Source organism: Podarcis cretensis (genome assembly GCF_951804945.1).
Source record: "Podarcis cretensis genome assembly, chromosome: 5".
Classification (NCBI taxonomy): Eukaryota; Metazoa; Chordata; class Lepidosauria; order Squamata; family Lacertidae; genus Podarcis; species Podarcis cretensis.
The window spans coordinates 56,873,049-56,894,402 of NC_137174.1; the positions used below are offsets into that span (position 1 = coordinate 56,873,049).

The 21,354-nt window shown below is 39.9% G+C and overlaps 1 protein-coding gene across 9 annotated transcripts in view; it reads left to right on the forward strand.

The window, feature by feature from the left end:
• The window catches only part of NT5C2 (5'-nucleotidase, cytosolic II), an 86,866-nt gene that overhangs the window by 22,721 nt on the left and 42,791 nt on the right, over positions 1 to 21,354 (forward strand). For 5 of the 9 annotated variants that reach the window (XM_079977464.1, XM_079977462.1, XM_079977463.1 and 2 more), the window contains exons 3-4: positions 1,986 to 2,059; positions 21,132 to 21,249. In XM_079977464.1, the coding sequence (XP_079833590.1) occupies positions 1,986 to 2,059; positions 21,132 to 21,249 (192 nt within the window). Of the gene's footprint in view, positions 1 to 1,985; positions 2,060 to 13,096; positions 13,157 to 21,131; positions 21,250 to 21,354 lie in introns of all 9 variants that reach the window. The other 4 variants (XM_079977467.1, XM_079977465.1, XM_079977468.1 and 1 more) reach the window with 2 other exon arrangements.

Consider the following 21,354-nt stretch of genomic DNA (forward strand, 5'->3'; position numbering starts at 1 on the left):
CTGGATATCATCCAGATGTCATTAGGGTATGAGACGAAGAGGAAAGTCAAGAGCAAACCATGGATCAGAGCCATGAAATTAGAGATGCATTGCCAAAGAGCATGGCAGTTTTTAGAGTCCAATCAAATACAAGGACAGGTAGAAACACATGAAGACATTCTGAGGGAGACTGGTAGGAATGCACGAAGGCAGATGAAAACAAATGAGTTGTGATGTTAGGGACAGCACACAGAGTGTTGTTGGCAGAACAGATGTCTGGAGGAGGAAAAGGAAGAGCAGATAGTGGAATTTCTCTAACAAAAAAATTCCTAGCTTTGGCATGGTCACGTAGTGAGAACCCTGGCTTCAGACCCAGTAAGGATTGGGTTTAAGTGGGGAAATATGGTATCTGACAGATTTTCTCTTTATCTTGCATATATCATTCACACATTCTTGGAATGTTCAAGTGAAATAGTATTTTGACTATAAAATTGGAAACAAATTCATCTGTATATGTTGGTTAGGTTACAGTGAGGTTGCAAAGGGTTCCCCCCCCCCATAAGTTCTTCAGTGATATATTAATACAGGTTTAGGTTTTGTGAGTACGTAATTGTAATTTTTAACAGTTTCATAGTTAACTTCAGGTAGAAGGCAAATGTCTATGTAATGCCCTTTTAATATCCCACCACCTGCTTCTTTCTTTTTTCACTAGGGAGCTTTACAGAGTAGTTAATACTTTTTGTTTTTATGTTTATGTTCCAGTTCAGCATGGTTGACTTTGTTAGTGGTGGTGGACTCTCCTTCATTGCAGTTTTTAAGCAGAGGTTGGATGGCCATCTGTCATGGATGGTTTAGTTGAGATTCCTGACTTGCAGGGGATTGGGCTAGATGACCCTCAGGGTTCCTTCAAATTCTACAATTATATTATTCTATAGTATGTCATATAATGTAAATAAAAAATTCTGGTGTAGTTAGGAAACCAATAGGTAAAACTACTATGGATAGCATCTAGCAGTGTTTAATAATTTGTTTTCTGTAGCAGATCAACAGCTCAGTTCTATGCATGTTTACTCATAGTTTTATTTTTTTAATGTCTGTGTTTTAATTGGGTTTTTAAAGTTTTGAATAGCTTTTATTGTTTTATATTGTATTTTAATTGTCGTTTAATTTGTTTTCTGATGTATGCAGAAAACCTATGGGATAACTATATAAATGGATTATTTTTTAAAAAAATTACTCTGACATAAGTATATAGAGCCTAATGGCATTTGCTCCCAAGTAAATGGCCACACTGGACTGTCTGCCATGCTTCCCTACCTCTGCAGGGCCATCTGCTACCAGCTATCTTGTGGGTAGGATTTTAGGAGAAAGAGGGAAACAAATTCTGATATCAGAAGGTTTCCCCTCTTCCCCCAATAGGGAACTAGAACTACCACCAACTGCTCTGTGGGAAGGATCCTGATGGCTTGAGGTCCAGCGCAGAGGGCCTTCTGGTGGTTTCCTCACTGCAAGAAGCCAAGTTACAGGGAACCAGGCAGAGGGCCTTCTAGGTAGTGGCACCCGCCCTGTGGAATGCCCTCCCACCAGATGTCAAAGAGAACAACAACTACCAGACTTTTAGAAGACATCTGAAGGCAGCCCTGTTTTACTGTTTGATAGAGTACTGTATTTTAATATTTTGTTGGAAGCCACCCAGAGTGCCTGGGGAAACCCAGCCAGATGGGTGGGGTATAAATAATAAATTATTATAATAATATGTTGTTGTTGTTATATTTTGATATAAATTGTGGTGATTTTATTAATGTATATTGCTTTTACTTGTGATCCTTGGAAGGATTTGGCATCCTGAAAGGTGGGATATAATTAACAACTTGTCAAGTCATGTGGTCCATTGTCAAACTCCTTAGCAATCCTTGGACACTTTAGGAACTTAATTATTACATAGGCTCCCTTCAGATTTCATGTCAAAAATGATTATCATTGGGTTTCTTACTTTCCTTTTACAGGGTTTTTGTGAACAGAAGTCTAGCCATGGAAAAAATAAAGTGCTTTGGATTTGATATGGATTATACATTAGCCGGTGAGTGTATATGATGAATATGTATATTATCTATAATTGAACCTCACATCTACAGGAAGCAGAAATAGATTGGTATTCCTCATGGTAGCAGGTGTTTTTCTCAGTAGCATTCATTTTAGAGTGGGGAAGAGCTGAGTAGCACACAGATGCTGGGGACATGTTGCTGTCCTGATAGTTTTGACAAACATCTGGAGAAAAGTTGGCTTGTCTTTGCCATAAGGCCCATAGAAGCGTCCATTAAGGGAGGTGTGTTGCCCATTTTTGCGAAGTTCTGTTCACTTTAATTGATGAACCCTGCCACTATAGATAAATGAAGTCCCTTAGGGCTGCCATCCTTTATACACATACCTGGGAGTAAGCCCCCCAGAATACAGTGGGAGTTACTTCTGAATATATGTGTATAGGATTGCGCTATAAATATCTTTAAAGTATTTCCTCCTAAAACTTAATCATATTTTCTTTTTCATTTGCTGTGGGTAGTGTTGCTTCCCCTTGTTCCCAAATTTGCAATATTGGTGTAGTCCCCCCCCCCAGATTAATTTTACCTAAGGTTTCGTTATAATCCATTAAACATCTTAAAGATATGTCTTTTTTCCTTTCAGTTGATACCACTAAATTATTACTCCACTCTCTTAATGTTTGCTATTGAATACTGCAGTTTCTTTGTTTCTTCTTTCAAGCCACTTTTGCCTGTGTTCCATGCCTTTTGTGTGTCACTTCAGTAATCGAATTTATTTACAATGTTTATTTCACTGGCTTCCTCTAGCTGTAGCTAACCTTTTTTGGGCTGAGGATCGCATTGAGATTGCATGTCAACATGGATGAGACCAAAGTGTAGAGCTGGGTGTGGTGAGAACTACAGTTCTCAAGGCTATCTTCCAAAAGACTTTCCCATTCTACACTATTTTAAATCAATTTTTATCATTATTTATTGATCATTAAATTTAGTAATAAAAATTAAAGGACAAGTTGTGGGGATCTTGGAGGGTCACAAATTTATTGCATCACAGAATCACAGCAGAGGAACCTTGGAAACAGTTGGTAAAATGTTTAATTTTTCTAAAGGGGCAAATGGTGAGCAGGGGCTTGGAACACAAAGATGTTGGTATTACAGCCCTTGCAGAAGCAGTCAGCAAACTAAAAACAATAATGATTATAAAAAGGGCATATTTAGGGCAGTCCTTAGAGGGTGATAAAAAACCCTTTTGGTATCACAGTGGGTGTCAAATAAATTAACTTTTCCAAGACAAGCAGCAGTTTCAGACCTCCTCTTTCTGCAGGAATGCTTATCTCTAGGCCTGAAGCCCAACACCTTGCATTGTCAGACCTTGATACTTCCATCTATTGTCTCCAAAGACCCAGATCGACTTATTGTCTACTCACCCATTCCTCCCACATTTTCCTTCAAGCCCCGCCAGTGCAACATAGGTTCCCCATCTGGGGTTTGCATACCACTCTATTGGCTCTACAATGACCTCCTTTTCATTCGCTCAAGTTGGTCCTGCTAGGCTTAAGGTAAAGGTAAAGGTACCCCTGCCCGTACGGGCCAGTCTTGACAGACTCTGGGGTTGTGCGCCCATCTCACTTAAGAGGCCAGGGGCCAGCGCTGTCCGGAGACACTTCCGGGTTACGTGGCCAGCGTGACAAAGCTGCTCTGGCGAGCCAGAGCCGCACACGGAAACGCCGTTTACCTTCCCGCCAGTAAGGGGTCCCTATTTATCTACTTGCACCCGGAGGTGCTTTCGAACTGCTAGGTTGGCAGGCGCTGGGACCGAGCAGCGGGAGCGCACCCCGCCGCAGGGATTCGAACCGCCGACCTTTCGATCGGCAAGCCCTAGGCGCTGAGGCTTTAACCCACAGCGCCACCTGCGTCCCCCTGCTAGGCTTACTATCCTTTAAAGTTCCTTGTAGCCATTACCTCTGCCAGATGCATTTCAGAACCACAGGCACTGTCAGTCATGTGTGATTTTTTTTTTAAGGCAACCTTTCCTAGTTTTTTGCTGGCTTTAAATAACCTAGGAAAGCTGGTCTGCCATGAGCAAAACAAAACTAAAAAACTAAAAAACCTAAGCTGATGCTTCGACTGGCTAGATTTGTATTCTGTGGAGCTATATGTAATAGTGGAGTATTCTTTTTACCCCTTCTCCAAAATTGGAGCTTAGACTAATTTACTGTGGCTCCTCAAGCTTCTCTGATAGGGTAGCACTGAAAACTAGGTATCTACAAGCTTCCTACACCTAGAAGTTAGCTTCTCAGTTATTACAGGATTTGGCTGCTAGCACACAGGGCCCTTAGTAATCTGAGCTGTTGCTCTAGTTAAATAAATGGATATTGCTTTCTTATGCTTTTCCTTAACACATTTTTAGCTGGGGCAGAGATACTTTATCAACTAGGGCTCCCTGTAGCTCATAGGTGGCAACTTCATATTTCTATGGGTGAGATCTAGCATTGCATGAATAGCTTCTTCTAGTACAATGGGTCTTCTTCAAGCTCCCCAAATCTCCTCTGCAGATTTGAGGCACCCTCTGGAACAGTTTTGGGAGGCATGTGTGGACTGCAATATGGAGGAGAGAAACGGGAAGAGCCATTGTGCTACTGGAGTTCCTTTTGCACAAGTGGGCAGACATTCTGGGATCTTATCCCAGGAACCTGGCAAACCAGGCCTCTGGATTTTTTAAAAACATATCTAACTAATGTTCTCTACTTGGGCATATTAGCCTAAAACAATAATTCTGTACCAGAGGATATTTCTACAAATATGTAAGAACTTCTGTTTTATGACATGGTAGTACTTTCATTGAAAGATTCTAAGTACAGTGGTACCTCGGGTTACAGAGGCTTTGGGTTACAGACACTTCGGGTTACAAACTCTGCTAACCAGGAAGTGGTTGCTCCAGGTTAAGAACTTTGCCCCAGGATAAGAACGGAAATCGCTCGCCAGTGGCACAGTGGCAGCAGGAGGCTTCATTAGCAAAAGCACGCTTCAGGTTAAGAACCGTTTCAGGTTAAGAACGGACCTCTGGAACGTATTAAGTTCTTAACCTGAGGTACCACTGTACTTCTGTTTATGGTATCTTCTGTTCTGCAAGTATATTCTGTTAATGTGTCGAGGGCTGACAAAACAGTTGTTCAAAGTCCATCAGGAAAAATGTTAATTAAAATAGTTTAGTATTCTGGCTTCCTAAATACATTCTCTTTATGAGAGAAAAGCATCTAAGCCTGCATACTTCATAACTACTTCCCTTGTTCTGTTTTGCTATATTGTGCTTTCTTACTTGTGTTTAGAGATTTCCTCCTTTGTAGGGAAAGTTATTTAGGATGAGTGATTTGTAGTTCTTCCCCAGCCAATGCTTTTGTTTATTACCAAATGCAGCTGCAGTCTGTAGAGGAAGATGAATATGAGGACTTAGCCATTTTCACCTGGGTGCTTTTCCATTAAATGTCTCTTGTACTAGAGACAACTGAGTGTGCAAAATTGGTCTGGGAAGAAGGGTTTAGCTACCCCTTCCACTATTCTTCCAACTGACATGGGAACCTTCAATAGCAGCATTTCATTATTAGACACACCAAAACAATCCAGGACTACTGAAAACTTTTCTACTTCTAATGTCTCATTTGGTGCTTTAATACTGTACTGACAAATGAGAAAGGGATGTATATCAGTGAATTAATGTAAAAAGGAATTTTTTTGTAACTTCAACATTGTCAATATGAAAATATGTAACTACCTTGGGTGGGTTCATTTGGGAAGGTGTCCTTGTACATTAATTGCTCTCGTCACTTTGGATGGCAACTAGTTGCTGAAGTGTAACTCATTTGGAAGTCATATAAACACACAAGTGGGTAATTTAAAATTTAATCATTGTGTTATATTAGCTAGCTTCATGTTTCAGATGCTTTGCCTTGTGTTTAATTTTGTTAGCCTACATCACTGGCTTAGTGATGTTGCTGTGTAAATTTCAGTTTGCCAACATTGTAGTAATAGCATAGAGCTAAGTTGGAAATGGTGTTTCAATCTTGGTAAACGGTGGTTAGTTTCTGCTTCTTAATGAAGAGCTGGATCATAGATGAGAATTAACTTGTAGACAGATGCAGGCAGGGCATTGTATTTAAGTTTATACATTATGGCACCAGTAGGATTTACTCATGAGGATTTACTTTTGAGTAAGCTTGCGTGGAAGCATACTTATAAGTTAGCTAATCTAGAAATATGTTAATATTTCCTCTCCTTATACCCACAAGTTTATTCCATTAGCTTTAGGAAACAACTGTCTTGAATCTCAGATTCACCATGATATTCATTAGATAACCTTACATTAGTCACTTGATGAGCATACGTCACAGTGTTGTAGTGAGGGGGGAAATGGACTCCGCTCCATAAGCAACTTGAATGAAGGTGAGATACAGGCATGACTGATAAATACAATGTTTCCTTGTGACTCTGGACAACCTGATAAATTTTTGGTTAACCAGAAATTTGATTTCTTTGGACTAATGAACTGATTATCTATAAGAGTTTCTACATATGTTCAAGCAAGTACAGATACAATTTAAAGGTTTTGTACAGGATTTAATAATTTTGGTACAGGAGGACTTAATAATTTTGAATATCTCATTGCTCATTTTCTGTATTCGCACAGTAAGACCAATGTATATGTAAACTTTCCAGGAGATGGAGCAAATGGAAGATAATTAGTGTGTGTATATTGTTAATAATTCTAATTATTAATTATCAATTCTAATAACAATCTTGTATGGTATGCACAGTATTCTTTATTTAACCATGCTTCCTTCAGAAATCATTTTAGCAGACTCAGGGCAAATTTGTAATGTAGACATTATGTGTTTGGCAGTAGATGTAATTTTTTTTTAAGAAGCAAAGCTAACTGAACTGTGGAACTCCGCCAGTATTTGGCATAATTTTGTATTTCTCTTGACATCCTGGCTCTGATCCTAAAAAAATCTAACTTAAGGAAGTTAACAGACAGAAGTTTTCTGTCTCCTATTTCCTGCTACAGCCATCTGAACCTCCTGTGGGTGGCCAGAGACCTTCCTGAACAATGTGGGGTGGGTCATGAGGAGCCAGCAAGGAACCATACCCCACTTTGCTCAGGTAAGCCCTCGCCCTCCAGGTAGACTTTTGGGGGGTGCAGGTGTGAATGCAAAAGGGAGCAGGGGACAAGAAACTTATTTTCTATGAACACTCTTGTTGACTTGTTTCAGAATCCAAGCCAATGTTTTTTGTGAGACTACCTGGAATATTCAAAAATAGGACAGATCTTTTCTTATCTGACTTTCCAGATAAGACGTGAATGAGCCGAACATTCAAAATTTTGTCACTGTTGGAATTAAAATTAATTATATCACTTATATTGGGGTTTTGATATTGTACAACGTTTTGATTTCTCAAGTGTTTATAGCTATGAGGGTTAGGAGTTGTTGTTGTTTAAACTTCTTGAGATGCATAAGATTCTTGCTCAAAATTTATATACTCCTTGATTGTAAGAAAACCTCTCAGCAGTTTACAGTACACTGCAGTAGTCCATCTTGAAGTTACTAGCGCAGGGATTACTATTGCCATGCTCTCCTAGCCCAGGAATTGCCATGGCTGGCAAACCAACCGGAGCCGAAAATACACTCCATGCTACCAAAACCACCTGGGCCTCAATACTAAGAATTTATCAAGAATGTATAACTTGCTGTTAAAATGGAATACACAGGATGAAACAGTGAAATCAGCTATGATCAAATGGGCACAAGATATAGGTCATGATATCATGTTTGCTGAATGGGAACAATTATGGACCACCGGTATTAAATTTACTGCATGTAATGCTTTAAAAGAAAATATTATGAAAATGATCTACCGGTGGTACATGACCCCAGTCAAGCTAGCAAAGATTTATCATTTGCCTAATAATAAGTGTTGGAAATGTAATGAGACTGAAGGCACTTTCTACCACCTTTGGTGGACCTGCCCAAAGGTTAAAGCTTTCTGGGAAATGATCTATAATGAAATTAAGAAGGTCCTTAAGTGGACTTTTCCTAAGAAACCAGAGGCTTTCCTTTTGGGTATGGTGGGCCAAGTGGTGTTAAGGAAGGACAGGACTTTCTTTATGTATGCCACTACAGCAGCAAGAATTCTACTGGCAAAGTATTGGAAGACGCAAGAACTACCTACTCTGGAAGAATGGCAAACAAAGGTGATTGACTTTATGGGACTGGCCGAGATGACGGGCAGAATCCGGGACCAGGGGAAAGAGACAGTGGAAGAGGACTGGAAGAATTTTAAAATATATCTTAAAAATAACTGTAAAATTGAGGAATGTTAAGATGTCAGGGGGTAAGAAGTAAAGAATTGCAGCGTTAAACAAAAAAAAAAACTTAAGAAATATTTACGAAAAGGAATTAAGACAACGGACTTAAGGGTTGCTAAAGAATTATTAAACAAGGATGCAGGGATGGGGAGGTATGGGGAAGTCAAAGAAAAAAGGCTATGAACCGATGAGTATGAAGTTATATTGTGTTACATTGTTCTTTATTATATGTGCGGAAAATCAATAAAAATTATTATAAAAAAAAAAAAAAACAAAACCACCTGGGCCTCAAGCAATGTTGTTTGATCAAGAGGCAGCCCTAACCTGCATACCTATTTCTTCAGGCAGGGTATAACTCAGTCCAGAACAGACAGCCTTCCCAGTTCCCAGATAAAGGAACCACCCAGCAACAGTAGCTCCTCTTTTGTCAACTGTTAGTTTTAGCTTATTTTATTTTCAATGTCGGTGTCAACACATAGTTCACAGTGGAAATTATTTGCAAAAATGTAAGTATAGATTTTGGTGGGCAAGGGTAAAACAGGAGTCAAACACCGAAGAACACGACAAAATATGCTGTGGAATATGAACTGTCTAAATTTGAAGTCAATTAAGGAGATTGATCCCTTAATATAGCGGTGCCAAAGAAAAGGACAGAGTATGTCATGTTGACAGTGTCAAATGTATCAAGTAAAATGTTTTTCTAATCTATTCCAAGTTTAGAAATATTGTCTGTTGTTGCTGTCAGATACCTGAATAGATGCTGGTAATGTTTAGTGCTATATTTATAAGATACTATGTGCCAGGGGAGTAGTGATTCCTTTAATTCCCTGTTCCTGCCTTAATAGCAGTTAAGGAAAATGCTGAGATGAACCATAACCATGTTTATCTGAATCGGCAGTGGCTGCTGGTGCCCACTGAAGCCAATGGAGATGCTTGGAAATGATCTTTGGCGATCACTCGTTGCCAAGTAAGATTGTCTTCCATAAACGCAGTTCGTAAGTGACTGGAGAGGCCACTTCTGGATCCACATGTCCTTCCACGGTGAGGACATAGGTTTCCAGGCAGGAGTTGATCATGGTGAGGGTTTGCCAAGCGTGCCTTCCTTTTAGTACGTTTTTCCCTTTCATCCTGATTTCGAGCATCTTCAAAGCCCATGACACCTTTGGTAAAGGCTGTTCTCCAATTGGAGCTCTCGCAGGCCAGTGTTTCCCAGTTGTCGGTGCTACATTTTTAAAGATTTGCCTTGAGAACATCTTTAAACCTTTCCATTCTTGAGTTGGGAATAGAGTAGTTGCTTTGAAAGATGGTAATCGGGCATCTGAACAACATGACTAGTCCAACGAAGTTGTTGAAGAATCATTGCTTTGACACTGGTGATCTTTGCTTCTTCCAGTACACTGGCACTAGTTCTCATTGGACCCACCCCCTGCAGCTTCTTTCTTTTTGTATCAGAGTTTTAAATTTGCCAAAGTGTGTTATAGTTTTTTGTCCTTTGTAAAAGTAGGACACAGTACAGTTTTAGTGGTTTTGCAGAGAAACAGCTCTGGACATGCTGAACATTGAGGAATGATTCTGATTTGTCTTACTTGGGTTCAGAGGCAATGCCCAGTTTCCTTTGGGGGGGACACACATATGTGTTATGCTAATTTCTCTGCCCTGGTTGGCTGAATTGCTGGATTGCCTTTAAGGCTGCAAATGAAGAAGGGGGAAAGAGCAAAAGTGCCTGAGGGTGTCCCACCAGTTACTAATTAAATATATTCTACTGCCTTGAGATGGGTTGGAGGGGTCTCCAGAGCACAGCAGTAGTTTTGGCTTGGGATTGGCTGAGCAGTGCAAATGGCAACATAAGTTCAAAACTAAGGAGTGTGGATGGAACAGATTTTTTTTTTAAGAAAATGTTTATTTCTTTGTGGACATATGGTCAAGTAGTGGTACATCAAATCTTTTCTGAAGAAGTTGTTAATTTGCTATTTTTAGAAACTGGATTCGTTTACTTGGATGACAAATTTTGATGCATATATATTTTTTATGATGCTGCTTAAAAAAAATAGTTCATTGATGGTAGTTTAAGCTGGAAACATGCTTAAAGTTTGTGATGGTGTCCAATGAATTTTGTACTGTCATTAGACAAGAGTGTATGTCTTACTGTTGCTTCTCATTAAATCATTAACTAACAGACTACTAATTTGTGAGACATAGTTTGCTGAGGAATTGGACCTGGACTGAAACTCCAAAAAACTACAGAAAGCAAGCCTAACAGCAGAAAAAGCAGCAGGATTCTCTTTCCTTAATCTGCTTAATGATAATTGAGCATCTTAAAGTCAGTGGGTGATCTCCAATTGTTGCTCATTGGACTAGTGAAAACATCCCTTCTTAGGAAAGGCAATTTTGACAAATTACCCCTGCCCACTCTAGCCCAATGTAGCTCCAACACCCTCAGCTGGAGAGGTTATCAAATGAAAGATGCCACATTGTCCAACAAAAGTGTCTTCCTCTCATAACAGTAGCTACTAAATATCTAACATGTTAGATTGCTTCCTCTGCCTGAATCAAAGTAATTAATAGTGATGTGTCTTGTTTATCCAGCTATTTGTGCTGGTTATTGTCAAGAAACCTATGGTGCAAGAAAAAATAACTTCCCAGATTGGCTATCAAAATTGTGCCTGTTGCAGAAGAGACATTTTTACAGGGTATGGATGATGCTGCAAATTTTAAATTGGTCAGTGGTCTGCAACAGAATATATGCATGTTTTTTCTCATAATCTTTAGAACTCTTTTAAATAGATTTATGGAAAAAAGCACATTTTCTTTTCTTTGTATCCTGCCTTTTGTCGTGGCATGGTATATGTTCTTAGCTTCTGTAAGGCGGTGACCTCACGTACACTCAGACTATACTTTGGAATAAATACCTAAATGCATGTGTACTAACATGTGGCAGGTATATAATTAGATTTTTTAGAATCACGCAATGGAAAACCTGGAGGTGTAAGAATAGTTGAAGGCTCCTTGTAATCTTTGAAGGGCCAGATGTGAGTATAAGACTAGATTATTTCAAACAAAGCAGAACCATCTCTAGAGTTCCCATATCTTGTGCTTGGTTGTGACCTTCCCAACTTGGTTAAGAAATATTTTCATCATATCATAGCTAATTCCCCAAAGGTAGTGTTACCTAGAGATTCTCTAGTAAATAATTTATTTACTGACATGGAGATTTATTATAGGAATATTGGAATGTAGTTAATATTGCAAAAATGTGGTTCAAAATATAGTTTATAGCTGTATTTTAGTTAGTTACAGCATATAATCCATTGCATATTTACCAGAAGTAAGTCCCACTGTGTATTAAAAAGTAATGCCAGATACGCATTTCGCAAGATAGCTCAGTTGGTAGAGCATGAGTCTCTTAATGTCAGGGTTATGGGTTTGAGCCCCATGGCATTGCAGGTAGTTGGACTAAATGACCCTCATGGTCTCTTCCAACTCTACAATTCTATGATTCTAACATTGCAGCCCTATTTAGGTCTGCTTAGAAGCAGGTTCCATTGAGTTAATTGGTGCTTACTCCCAGTTAGATTGCAAGTATTGCTCCTTTTCAAGCCATGTGCAGATTTGTAGACTCACTAGCTCAACTGAATCATACCCCATGAGACACGAATCTCATATCTATCTTTCCTGCCTTTACTGTAACATGGATATTTGCCCATTAACAGACCAATCCTTTCATTTAGAGGTTAAAGAATATGCCTTATAATATACATAACCCCATACCCACATTACACGTTCAGGACTCTGGATGGATTATGTGGATGTGAGCCTGTTGCCTCCCCTTCACACTTTACTGCCTTGGGGTTGCCAATGCGTAGACCTAAATCAAAAAGTTTAAGGAAAAGGGCTGTCGCTCAATGGTAGAGCATCAGCTTTGCTTGTAGTAGGTCCCAGGTTCAATTCCTGGCATCTCCAGGTAGGGCAGGGAGAGATCCTAGTCTGAAACCCTGGAGAGCTGGTGCCAGTCAGTGGTGCCAGTACTGAGTTAGATGGACCAATGGCCATACTTGGTATAAGACAGCTCCTCCATTCTTATATACTACTTAGAGCTATTAGTTGATACACTCTTTTGGAATAGCTTGGTGTATTTCGTTATTATATTGGATGCTCATAGAAATGGTTCAAAAAGTTTGGTTTAAGTTTCAGTATTGATTTAAACACATTTCTTAGGAAATATGTGTCTATATTTTGTTAATGTGCCATGTTTACTTCTTACACAATGCTGCTATCCTTATTACCAGCCCTCACTAAAATAGTTACATTTTGGCAGGAAGAGCAAGGAGTACTTAAACATACCAGTTAAACCATAGCACATGAGTAGATATTTGATACAGAATTTATAATCTAATATTGTAATTTGTAAGTATTTCTATTTTTGCTAGAATAAGATTTCAAAAGATCCAGATTTTCATCAGAAGTCTAATTTCTGATCCACATTGTACCACTCCGTTCTTATATACAGACACAACAACCTCTACCTGATACCTGCAGAATATCCATTTTGAAATCTTGATCTGAGAGATTTTTTGTGGATTTGTAGATAATGACAAACCATGTCTGGTAAACCAGTATTTTGTCTTTCTGAAGCCAATAGCATCAGCAAACGAGCACACCATTGTTAGCACACCACCACTGTTGCAGTTTTAAAGTCAGTTTGATTCTTTCTTTTTGACAGGGGAGTCCAGTGTAACTCCTTCAAGACTGGAGTGACACTCAGCATCTGCATCTGCCTCATGTGAGTTAAAATCTTGGCAGCAGCATTTTGCACTACCTGGAGTGGCTGCAGATTTTTTTTATCTTTTTCAGAAAGATTATAAAAATGGCTACTGTACCGGACTTGGCAGCAAAGGTAACACTAGCATGCATGGGTATTCTATACCTTACAATATAGCTTTCTGTGCCGAGTAGCTTCTCTCGTGACCTGCTTATTTCTTAAGGAAACCCATACTTTTTGTAGGATGAAAGTAATTTTGAATGCAGTACATTTATTTTGGTATTGCAGTTGACTTGAACAAAAATTGTGTATGTTGTCAACAGGTTTCTGTCTTCAAAGCTTTGCCCCATTTGCCAAGATACACACACACCACACCCCAAACCTGAGAACACAATTTGTTTCCATATGTACATGATGATTTCAGTACATCTCTCAGTAGCCTTACTGTCTTTCATCTGTATTACACTTGTTTGAAAGTAGTACATTTAGGGTAACTGCACCAATCTGGTTTACTTCACAATAGATTATGCATGGCAACATCTCACTTGCCTGTTGTTGTTGTTGTTGTTGTTGTTGTTGTTGTTGTTGTTGTTTAATGCAATACTGTAATTTAATTACTGTAACTAAGGGTTTGCAGTTATTCATCTCACTGTTAATTAGCTTTCTCAGTAATCAAGCAGTTTGAGAACTGATCATTTATTATCACCAGTGCTTTTTTTCCTGGGGGTACGCATACCCCTAAATATTTTGTGAATCTTTGTACTTTTGTCCATTTACTGTAGTTATTTCCCCCGATTTGAACTATAAAATGGTGATTTCCTTAAGTCAAAATGAGAGTACCCCTAAACATTTTTTTTAGAAAAAAAACACTGATTATCACTCAAATGTACAGTTTACCTGTGCATTAGTTATGGATGCTTATCACTCAAATGTACAGTTTACCTGTACATTAGTTATGGATGCTTTTTCCGTTATGCTACTCCTATTTTGGTACCCAGTCATTCATACTGGCAGTAATTTGCTTGGTTGGGAGCTCATATTACCTAAATGAGCACTTGTACAGCTTGCAGGAAAATGTCAGGAGCTTGTAGCTCATCCTGATTAATCTAGACTGCTGTGCAGAGTGTTGTCAAGTAGGGACATGTGCTCTGTGAATTCCAACTCCATTCCCAGTTGTCTAATTAAAGGAAAACTTATATTGAACTATGTCACAGTAACCAGAGTGTGACGTTTGTAATCTATTTTCATCTTCTTAGTTTAATGTACACTGCAGATTCATGTTATATGCATGAATAAAATATGCTCACTCAAGTGGGTTACTTAAGTGAAGTAGGAAATTGTCCCAATTATGCTTCCTTCTCTTCATTAGTCATATATACAGTATTTGTGTAAATTTCAAAACTTGAGTAATCTAGAGCAGGGTTTCCCAAATGTGGATCTTCAGTTGTTTTTGGACTACAACTCCCATCATCCCTAGCTAGCAGGACCAGTGGTCAGGGATGATGGGAATTATAGTCCAAAAACAGATGCAGACCCAAGTTTGGGAAACCCTGATCTAGAGGATGTCAAATATGAAGTACAAGTTCACAAAGTGGGCTTGAGAGATCACCTTGATGAAACATGGAATGGCTTCTCTTGGACTCAGGAAGAGGTAGGTCTTTTTTTAAAAAAAGTTTGCATTTTTGGAGTGGAATAACTCCATAATGTATATGCAAATTTTGTATGGCAAAATTTAAATTAAAAAATAGTTCAATTTAAAAAAGGTCAGTTGGTTCGAGCATGGTGCTGATAATTCCAGGGTTGCAAGTTTGATCCCCGTATGGGATAGCTGATATTTCTGCATTATAGGGAGTTGGACTAGATGATCATGAGAGTCCCTTCCAACTCTACAATTTTATGATTCTATGGAAGGAGTCAGAGAGCAGATCTCAACACCAGTAATTATTTGCCAGTTATTGGACTGTATTTTAGGTGGGTGAGCCTTAGGATTTTAAAAATATATGCATTCTCTTTTAAATCTGCCCCCCCCATGCTGATAACTCCCTCTTGTTTCTCAATAGTCTATGGGCATTTAGAGGGGTGAGCAGCAGTGAGAGAATGTATTCCCTATCATTATAATGGGAATATCAACTCATGCCTATAACTTTTTGAGGAGCCAGAAGTTGATGAAATTTGCAGGCACAGTAGCCCCATTTAAGGAGATGAAGTCTGCCAGATTTCAGATAAATAGGTGCTTTGAGTTTGTTTCAAAGGGTTGCCAAACCAGCTTCATGGACAATTTGCATTGACATGACATACTTTGTAGATGCGATCCAATATAAGTTTCTTTTAAAAATCTCAGAAAGCTAAGTGAGTAAGTTAGTGAGTTACAATGGATTAAATAAGAGTATTTGAGGCTTTTAAATTTGTTTCCTTTTCAAATTGGCACTGGAGTTTCTGTGCAAAGTTAATTAGGACAGAAGTAGAAATACAGAAATGTGACAGAGGTAGGACTTGAACATCCAGCATTTCAAGTAAGCACCAAGTGCTCATGCACAAGAGTAAGGTGGGACATATGTGCACCGCTATCGGTAACAGCCACTGTCACCTTATCAGAGAGGTGGTCTAAGTATTTCTGGAGATAGAGAAACCAAGGGTTGTATGTTTACTAGGCACAGTGACTAGATCACTGTGGAGGAGTAGAGCACTCACTGCAACATCAGGGTTGAGATACTGCACGGAAAAGAGTACAGGCAAACAATGACAGCAAGATGCAGCAGGAGTGCTAGATATGCCTGTGATTTGACATTCCCAATATACAGGAAAGGTTTTTTTAAAAAAAAAAAAAAAAAAAAAACCCTCATGGTTGCCTCAACTGTTTGAAAGCCACTGTTTTAATGGGGGAAGGGAATGCTGGGTGGGGGGGGGGGATACAGAACGCAAGCATTTAGGGGTGTGTTTTTGAAGTTGTAGTCAGCTTTTCATGGCACTTTCTTAAGAGTGCTCATTTCTTTTCCAGCCAGAATACTCTTTTCTCTTCTGACATTGTTAATAGTTGCATTGTTAATAGTCAGTTACAAGTTTTCTTGGTATTTTTGAGTGTTCAGCTTATTCTACCTACCTAAAGCTCATACATGCTCTTAATCTGTTCAATTCAATGTGTCTTTTCTATTGTGATACAAAATAATTGTTGGTTTCACGTTGCAGTCACTTTCTCATTTTTTTTTATTTTTTTTGGGAAACCGTGATTATTAACACAGTAAATTAATATAACCCACGAGTAAAGTGCAAATGTTTACAGAGGGTGCCTTCATGTAAACAGTTGTATGTGCAAATGTTTATTTGTTACCTGGAACCCAGCGCAACTTGGGGCTCCAGGTTTCATCAAAGTGTCTACATGTACAGATGTACACAGATAGACTTCTTCCATACAGATATGCTATATGTGTGGGTGTCAGGTGAAGGTTAGCTGACATGTGCAATGCAGATGTGGCCCTACTCACACATTAATCTCTGTAAATGTCTGAATAGGACTATGGTTTCATGAGTCTTCCGGTGAAATAACTTTAAAGGTGCTTTTAGTCTGTGAAACAAATCAGTGCCTTGGACAACAGGCCATGCTGGAGTCTTTGGGATCCCTGGTTTTTTTGTGGGGGGGATCTATCTGAAGGAGACACTCGGAAGTTCGTGGTGGGTCAAGGCCTTTTCTCCCAATTTCTTTCCTTGACTGGGTAAGGTGGAAGAATGCTAACCAACTTCCATATAATAAATACAGTGTTGGTGGCTATGTGGAATGGAATGCTTTATGCGGGTCCAGCTGACATGCGATGGGGGTCTGGAACATATTCCCAAAGCAAAATGAGGATTGCCTGTAGCTGTACCTTCATCTACAAGGAAGAAGTAATAGGGTTTCTCCTCTTGAAAACTAGCAGAGCTGTGTGTTATGCATGTCTGCAGTCTCCTTATGTCTGGAACAGAGACTGCTGTTCCTTAACACTCTCAATACCAAGGGTAGTTACATGACAGCTGCCCACATTACTAGGGGCCATATCCAGCCTTCCTTGTCCACTAATGCAAGAACTCTTGCGCCAGCAGAAGACAGAGTTTAAAAGTAATCAAATGCAACACTTACACTAGTGGAAAATTATTACACAACAGTGGATTCTTGTTGTGCATTCTGTTGCACAACAGCTTATTATTATTGTGCAATCCATTGTACAACAGTCTTTGGTTATCTACCTGTGTTTTGTTTTGTGTAACAACTTTCCACCAGTGCTACAATAACTTAGTACGTACTACATTTTGACAATAATTTCATACTACATTGGAAACAACTTTAGGATTGGATAATCAATTAACACTTTCCATTCGTTAAACAGGATGGCTTCATAATGGCAGTAAATTGCAAATGATCAGTATTTTGCATCTTAGGTAAGGTGCAGATGTTTATACGGAATGAGGTGTAATTGGATAGTCATGTATGTTGCAAAAAAAGACCAAGGCGTAATAGTGCATCACATGTGGAACTACTGAAGGTATTTGGAATAAGACAAATGCACTATGTGTGTTTCTAATGTAAGCTTTATATCACTCTCTATACTATTTTTGCCCTAGTTTGCTATTGTGCTGTTTTCAGTGGATCTTTCCCAAATTTCTAAAGGCAGGGGTGGAGGCAGGAAGAAAAAAAGGGGACTTGTGTCTGTAGTAAATTATTTTGGGGGGTTTGAGGCTGGGGGTGCGGGAAGGGTATCTGTGTGTGACAGTTTTAGTCCTTTGGTGACAGATTGGGAAGAAGAGAGAGCTGGAACTGAGGATGGGGCAAGTGGAATTGTGGGTAAAGATTGCATTCAGAGGAATAGGGAAGTGTATGGGCAGTAGGAAGGAAGGTAGGGTGGGTGCATGTGAGAGAGAAAGAGACAGAGACAGAGAATGTGTGTTTTAGGCAGTGGCGGGAAGGTAAACGGCGTTTCCGTGTGCTGCGCTGGCTCGCCAGATGCAGCTTTGTCACGCTGGCCACGTGACCCGGAAGTGTCTCCGGACAGCGCTGGCCCCCGGCCTCTTGAGTGAGATGGGCGCACCAACCCCAGAGTCTGTCAAGACTGGCCCGTACGGGCAGGGGTACCTTTACCTTTACCTTTATACCAGAAAAAAATTATGGCGACAGGAGGGGCAAAGTAAATTTCCAGGTGGGTGAGTTGTGTCCTACATGTTAAGATACCTGAAAGAAAGATAACAGTTTATGTTAAAGAGAGGAGTCCAGCAATGGGTGGGAAGTAGAGGGAGGGAGAAACTTGTTTGGGGAAAGTCTTTTCCGCACTGACCCCCTCTGGCGCTGCTCATGGTTTTAAGGATCTGGTAATAGGCAGATGGAAGCAAATTGGGTTGAAGGGGGCATTTTTAGTGCTGTGGAGGAGCAAGAGGATTAGGAGAAAAGAATGGGGAAATGCTAGTGTCCCTCTCTTCTCACCGTACTCACTTTTCTCCCTCTTCAGTTACTCAGCAGCCTCATATGGGAGAGATAAAGGATGTGGAGCCCTCACATATTCCACAGTACAGTGGTACCTCGGGTTATATACGCTTCAGGTTACATACGCTTCAGGTTACATACGCTTCAGGTTACAGACTCCGCTAACCCAGAAATATTACTTCAGGTTAAGAACTTTGCTTCAGAATGGGAACAGAAATCATGCTTCAACGGCGTGGCGGCAGGGGGAGGCCCCATTAGCTAAAGTGGTGCTTCAGGTTAAGAACAATTTCAGGTTAAGAATGGACCTCCGGAACGAATAAAGTTCTTAACCCGAGGTACCACTGTACTCCCAAAATCTACCATGTGTTGTCTTCAACGTGAAATTCCAGAATCAGTGTAGTAAAATAGATGTTTTATTAACAAGCAAACACCCAGATAATGTAAAACATCCATTGACTGAAGTTAACTTTCTCTAACTGAACTAACTAACGGACATTAACATTAAAGAGACAGTAACATATATCATCCTAGAGTGTGTGTGCAAAGGGGTCTGTAGAATAGAAGAAAGGAGAAGACATGGAAATGGGGGGTAGTCTGTGTGCAAATGACAGTTGGAAAAAGGTCCGTAGGAAAAGGGGGTTAGGGTGCTAATGGAATGTATGCAAAAGTAGTTGCAAATAGGGAATAGGAGGCATGGATGTGGGGTGAAGATGAAAGGGGGACACACAAGGGGTTGCAAAATTGGAGAAGATGATGGCTTCATAATTGGTTAGAATGTGAAGAGGGTGCTTAGTAGCTGCAGGTTACCATAAGGGTGGCAACCTACTACAAGCTAACCTGATAGCTGGCCTTTAGCAAATGGCAACTTAAATTATTATCTTAAACACCTCATGACTAGATGCTTGATCTAAAATTAGGATTCATAATTGCATTCTGACTTTCATCAGTGGCCATAAGTTTCATGCTCTTTTGATGTCTGTATGTAGAGGTGCAATAAGGTGAGTGTGTTAATGCTGTTTGGAATATATTTCCCCCGAGGCATTAACTAATGCTTTATTTGATGCATTCTGTCGCTGAAATATGAACTGTATTTCCACTCTGCAGAGCATTCCTGGTAGAATTAAATTTTAAAATCACTGGGTGGAATTCAACATCATGCTATTTTAAATGTTCCACTTGCGCAAGCCTATCAGCTTGTCAGATGGAACAACCTCCCCGTGCACACTGTTCTGGGGGTTTTCTGATACCCCCCAAGCCAATTTCAGGGAGAGAAAGGGGGAAACCCTGCTGTACAAGCAGAAGCCTTTCTGCTGATGGGGTTTGTTTGGTGAATCCTGGCAGCTATGTCTGTCAAAGGTCATGCTTGCCTAACATACTAAGCCAATGGTTCCCAATTAGCTAATTACTGAGGACCCCATTACTGCAACACAGTTTTTTGAACAAAATGATATCTGGTTTTCAGCATCATGATATATCAGCAGCTAAACATTGCAATATTCCTATATCTCACAATGTCTGAAATTGGAGATCAGGCGTGGGGATGAGGGAAGGAACAGTCACAGAGATCAGTTGTGAGGGGAGAGAGAGAAAGTGAGACACCTCCACCACATGGTTTGAGTGAGAGGGGATGGGGATGGGGGATGCAAGTCCACTGTGGCTGCTGCTGCTTTCCTGCTGAGAAAAGCTGCTCCGCCTCAGTGCCAGGGGAAAGTAGTGCCTTGAAGTGAGGGCGATCAGCTGCCCTGTTCTCCCTCAGCATGAGGAGAAGGCAGCGCTTTGCAATCGGCTGCCCTGTTCTCCCTTTATATTGCTACATATTGCCTGCTCAAAATAGTTGTCGCAGTATGATTTCAAAATCGATTTTGGCCAATATATATTTAAAATCGCAGTGTGTTAAAACAGACCATAAAAATTGTGATATCACCATGCAAAATGGCAAAAAAATGTTTTTGGGGGAAGAGGCAAGGGATGGAGATGTGGACCCCCTAGGTGTGTTTCGTGGACCCCTAGTTGGGAACCACTGCTCTAAGCCAAACCACAGTGCAAATGTGCTGGCTCCTGAGGAGATCAAGCAGCTTTGCTTTCCCCCAGGCATCATAGGTTAGTGCAATAGCTTAGCATGTATCCAAAACAAGGATTTTGGTAAAGGTTTCTGCATAACTCCAATCTGTAGCCAAGATTTGTCCTATGGTTATAGGTTGTCATTAAAGAGGAGGTAATGTAACCATGTTTCTGGATTCAGATGACACACCAAGCCAAACTTTAGCTTAGCTGCTGTCCCTCATTGGCCTAAAATACCCAAAGAAGGCAAAGCAGGTGTGAACTCCTAGCTGTGAACCAGCATGTTTGCAAAGTCCCAGTATGTCATACTCTGGCTCACTGTGAGATGTGAACCAGACCAGTGTTAAATACCACTCTCCTTGTATGTCTGCTGAACTGTACGTTAAACCAGAGGAGAATGGCAAAGTTAATATACATTTTCTGCCTTGCTTAAATAGGATGTGTGTGTTGCTTGTGTTTTCTAACCAAAATCTTCACATCTTCTCACAGTATATAAATCTCCAGAGTATGAATCCCTTGGATTTGACTTGACAGTTGAACGGCTAGTATCAATTGGATACCCTCAAGAGCTGCTTAGTTTTGTCTATGATCCTACATTCCCTACCAGGTAAATAATTGTAAGCTACAAAAATATGTATATGCCACTTACTAGTTTGTTTGTTTTTAAAGTGTTCTATTTTTAGCATGCTGTTGTTCAGTAATACATAAGCAG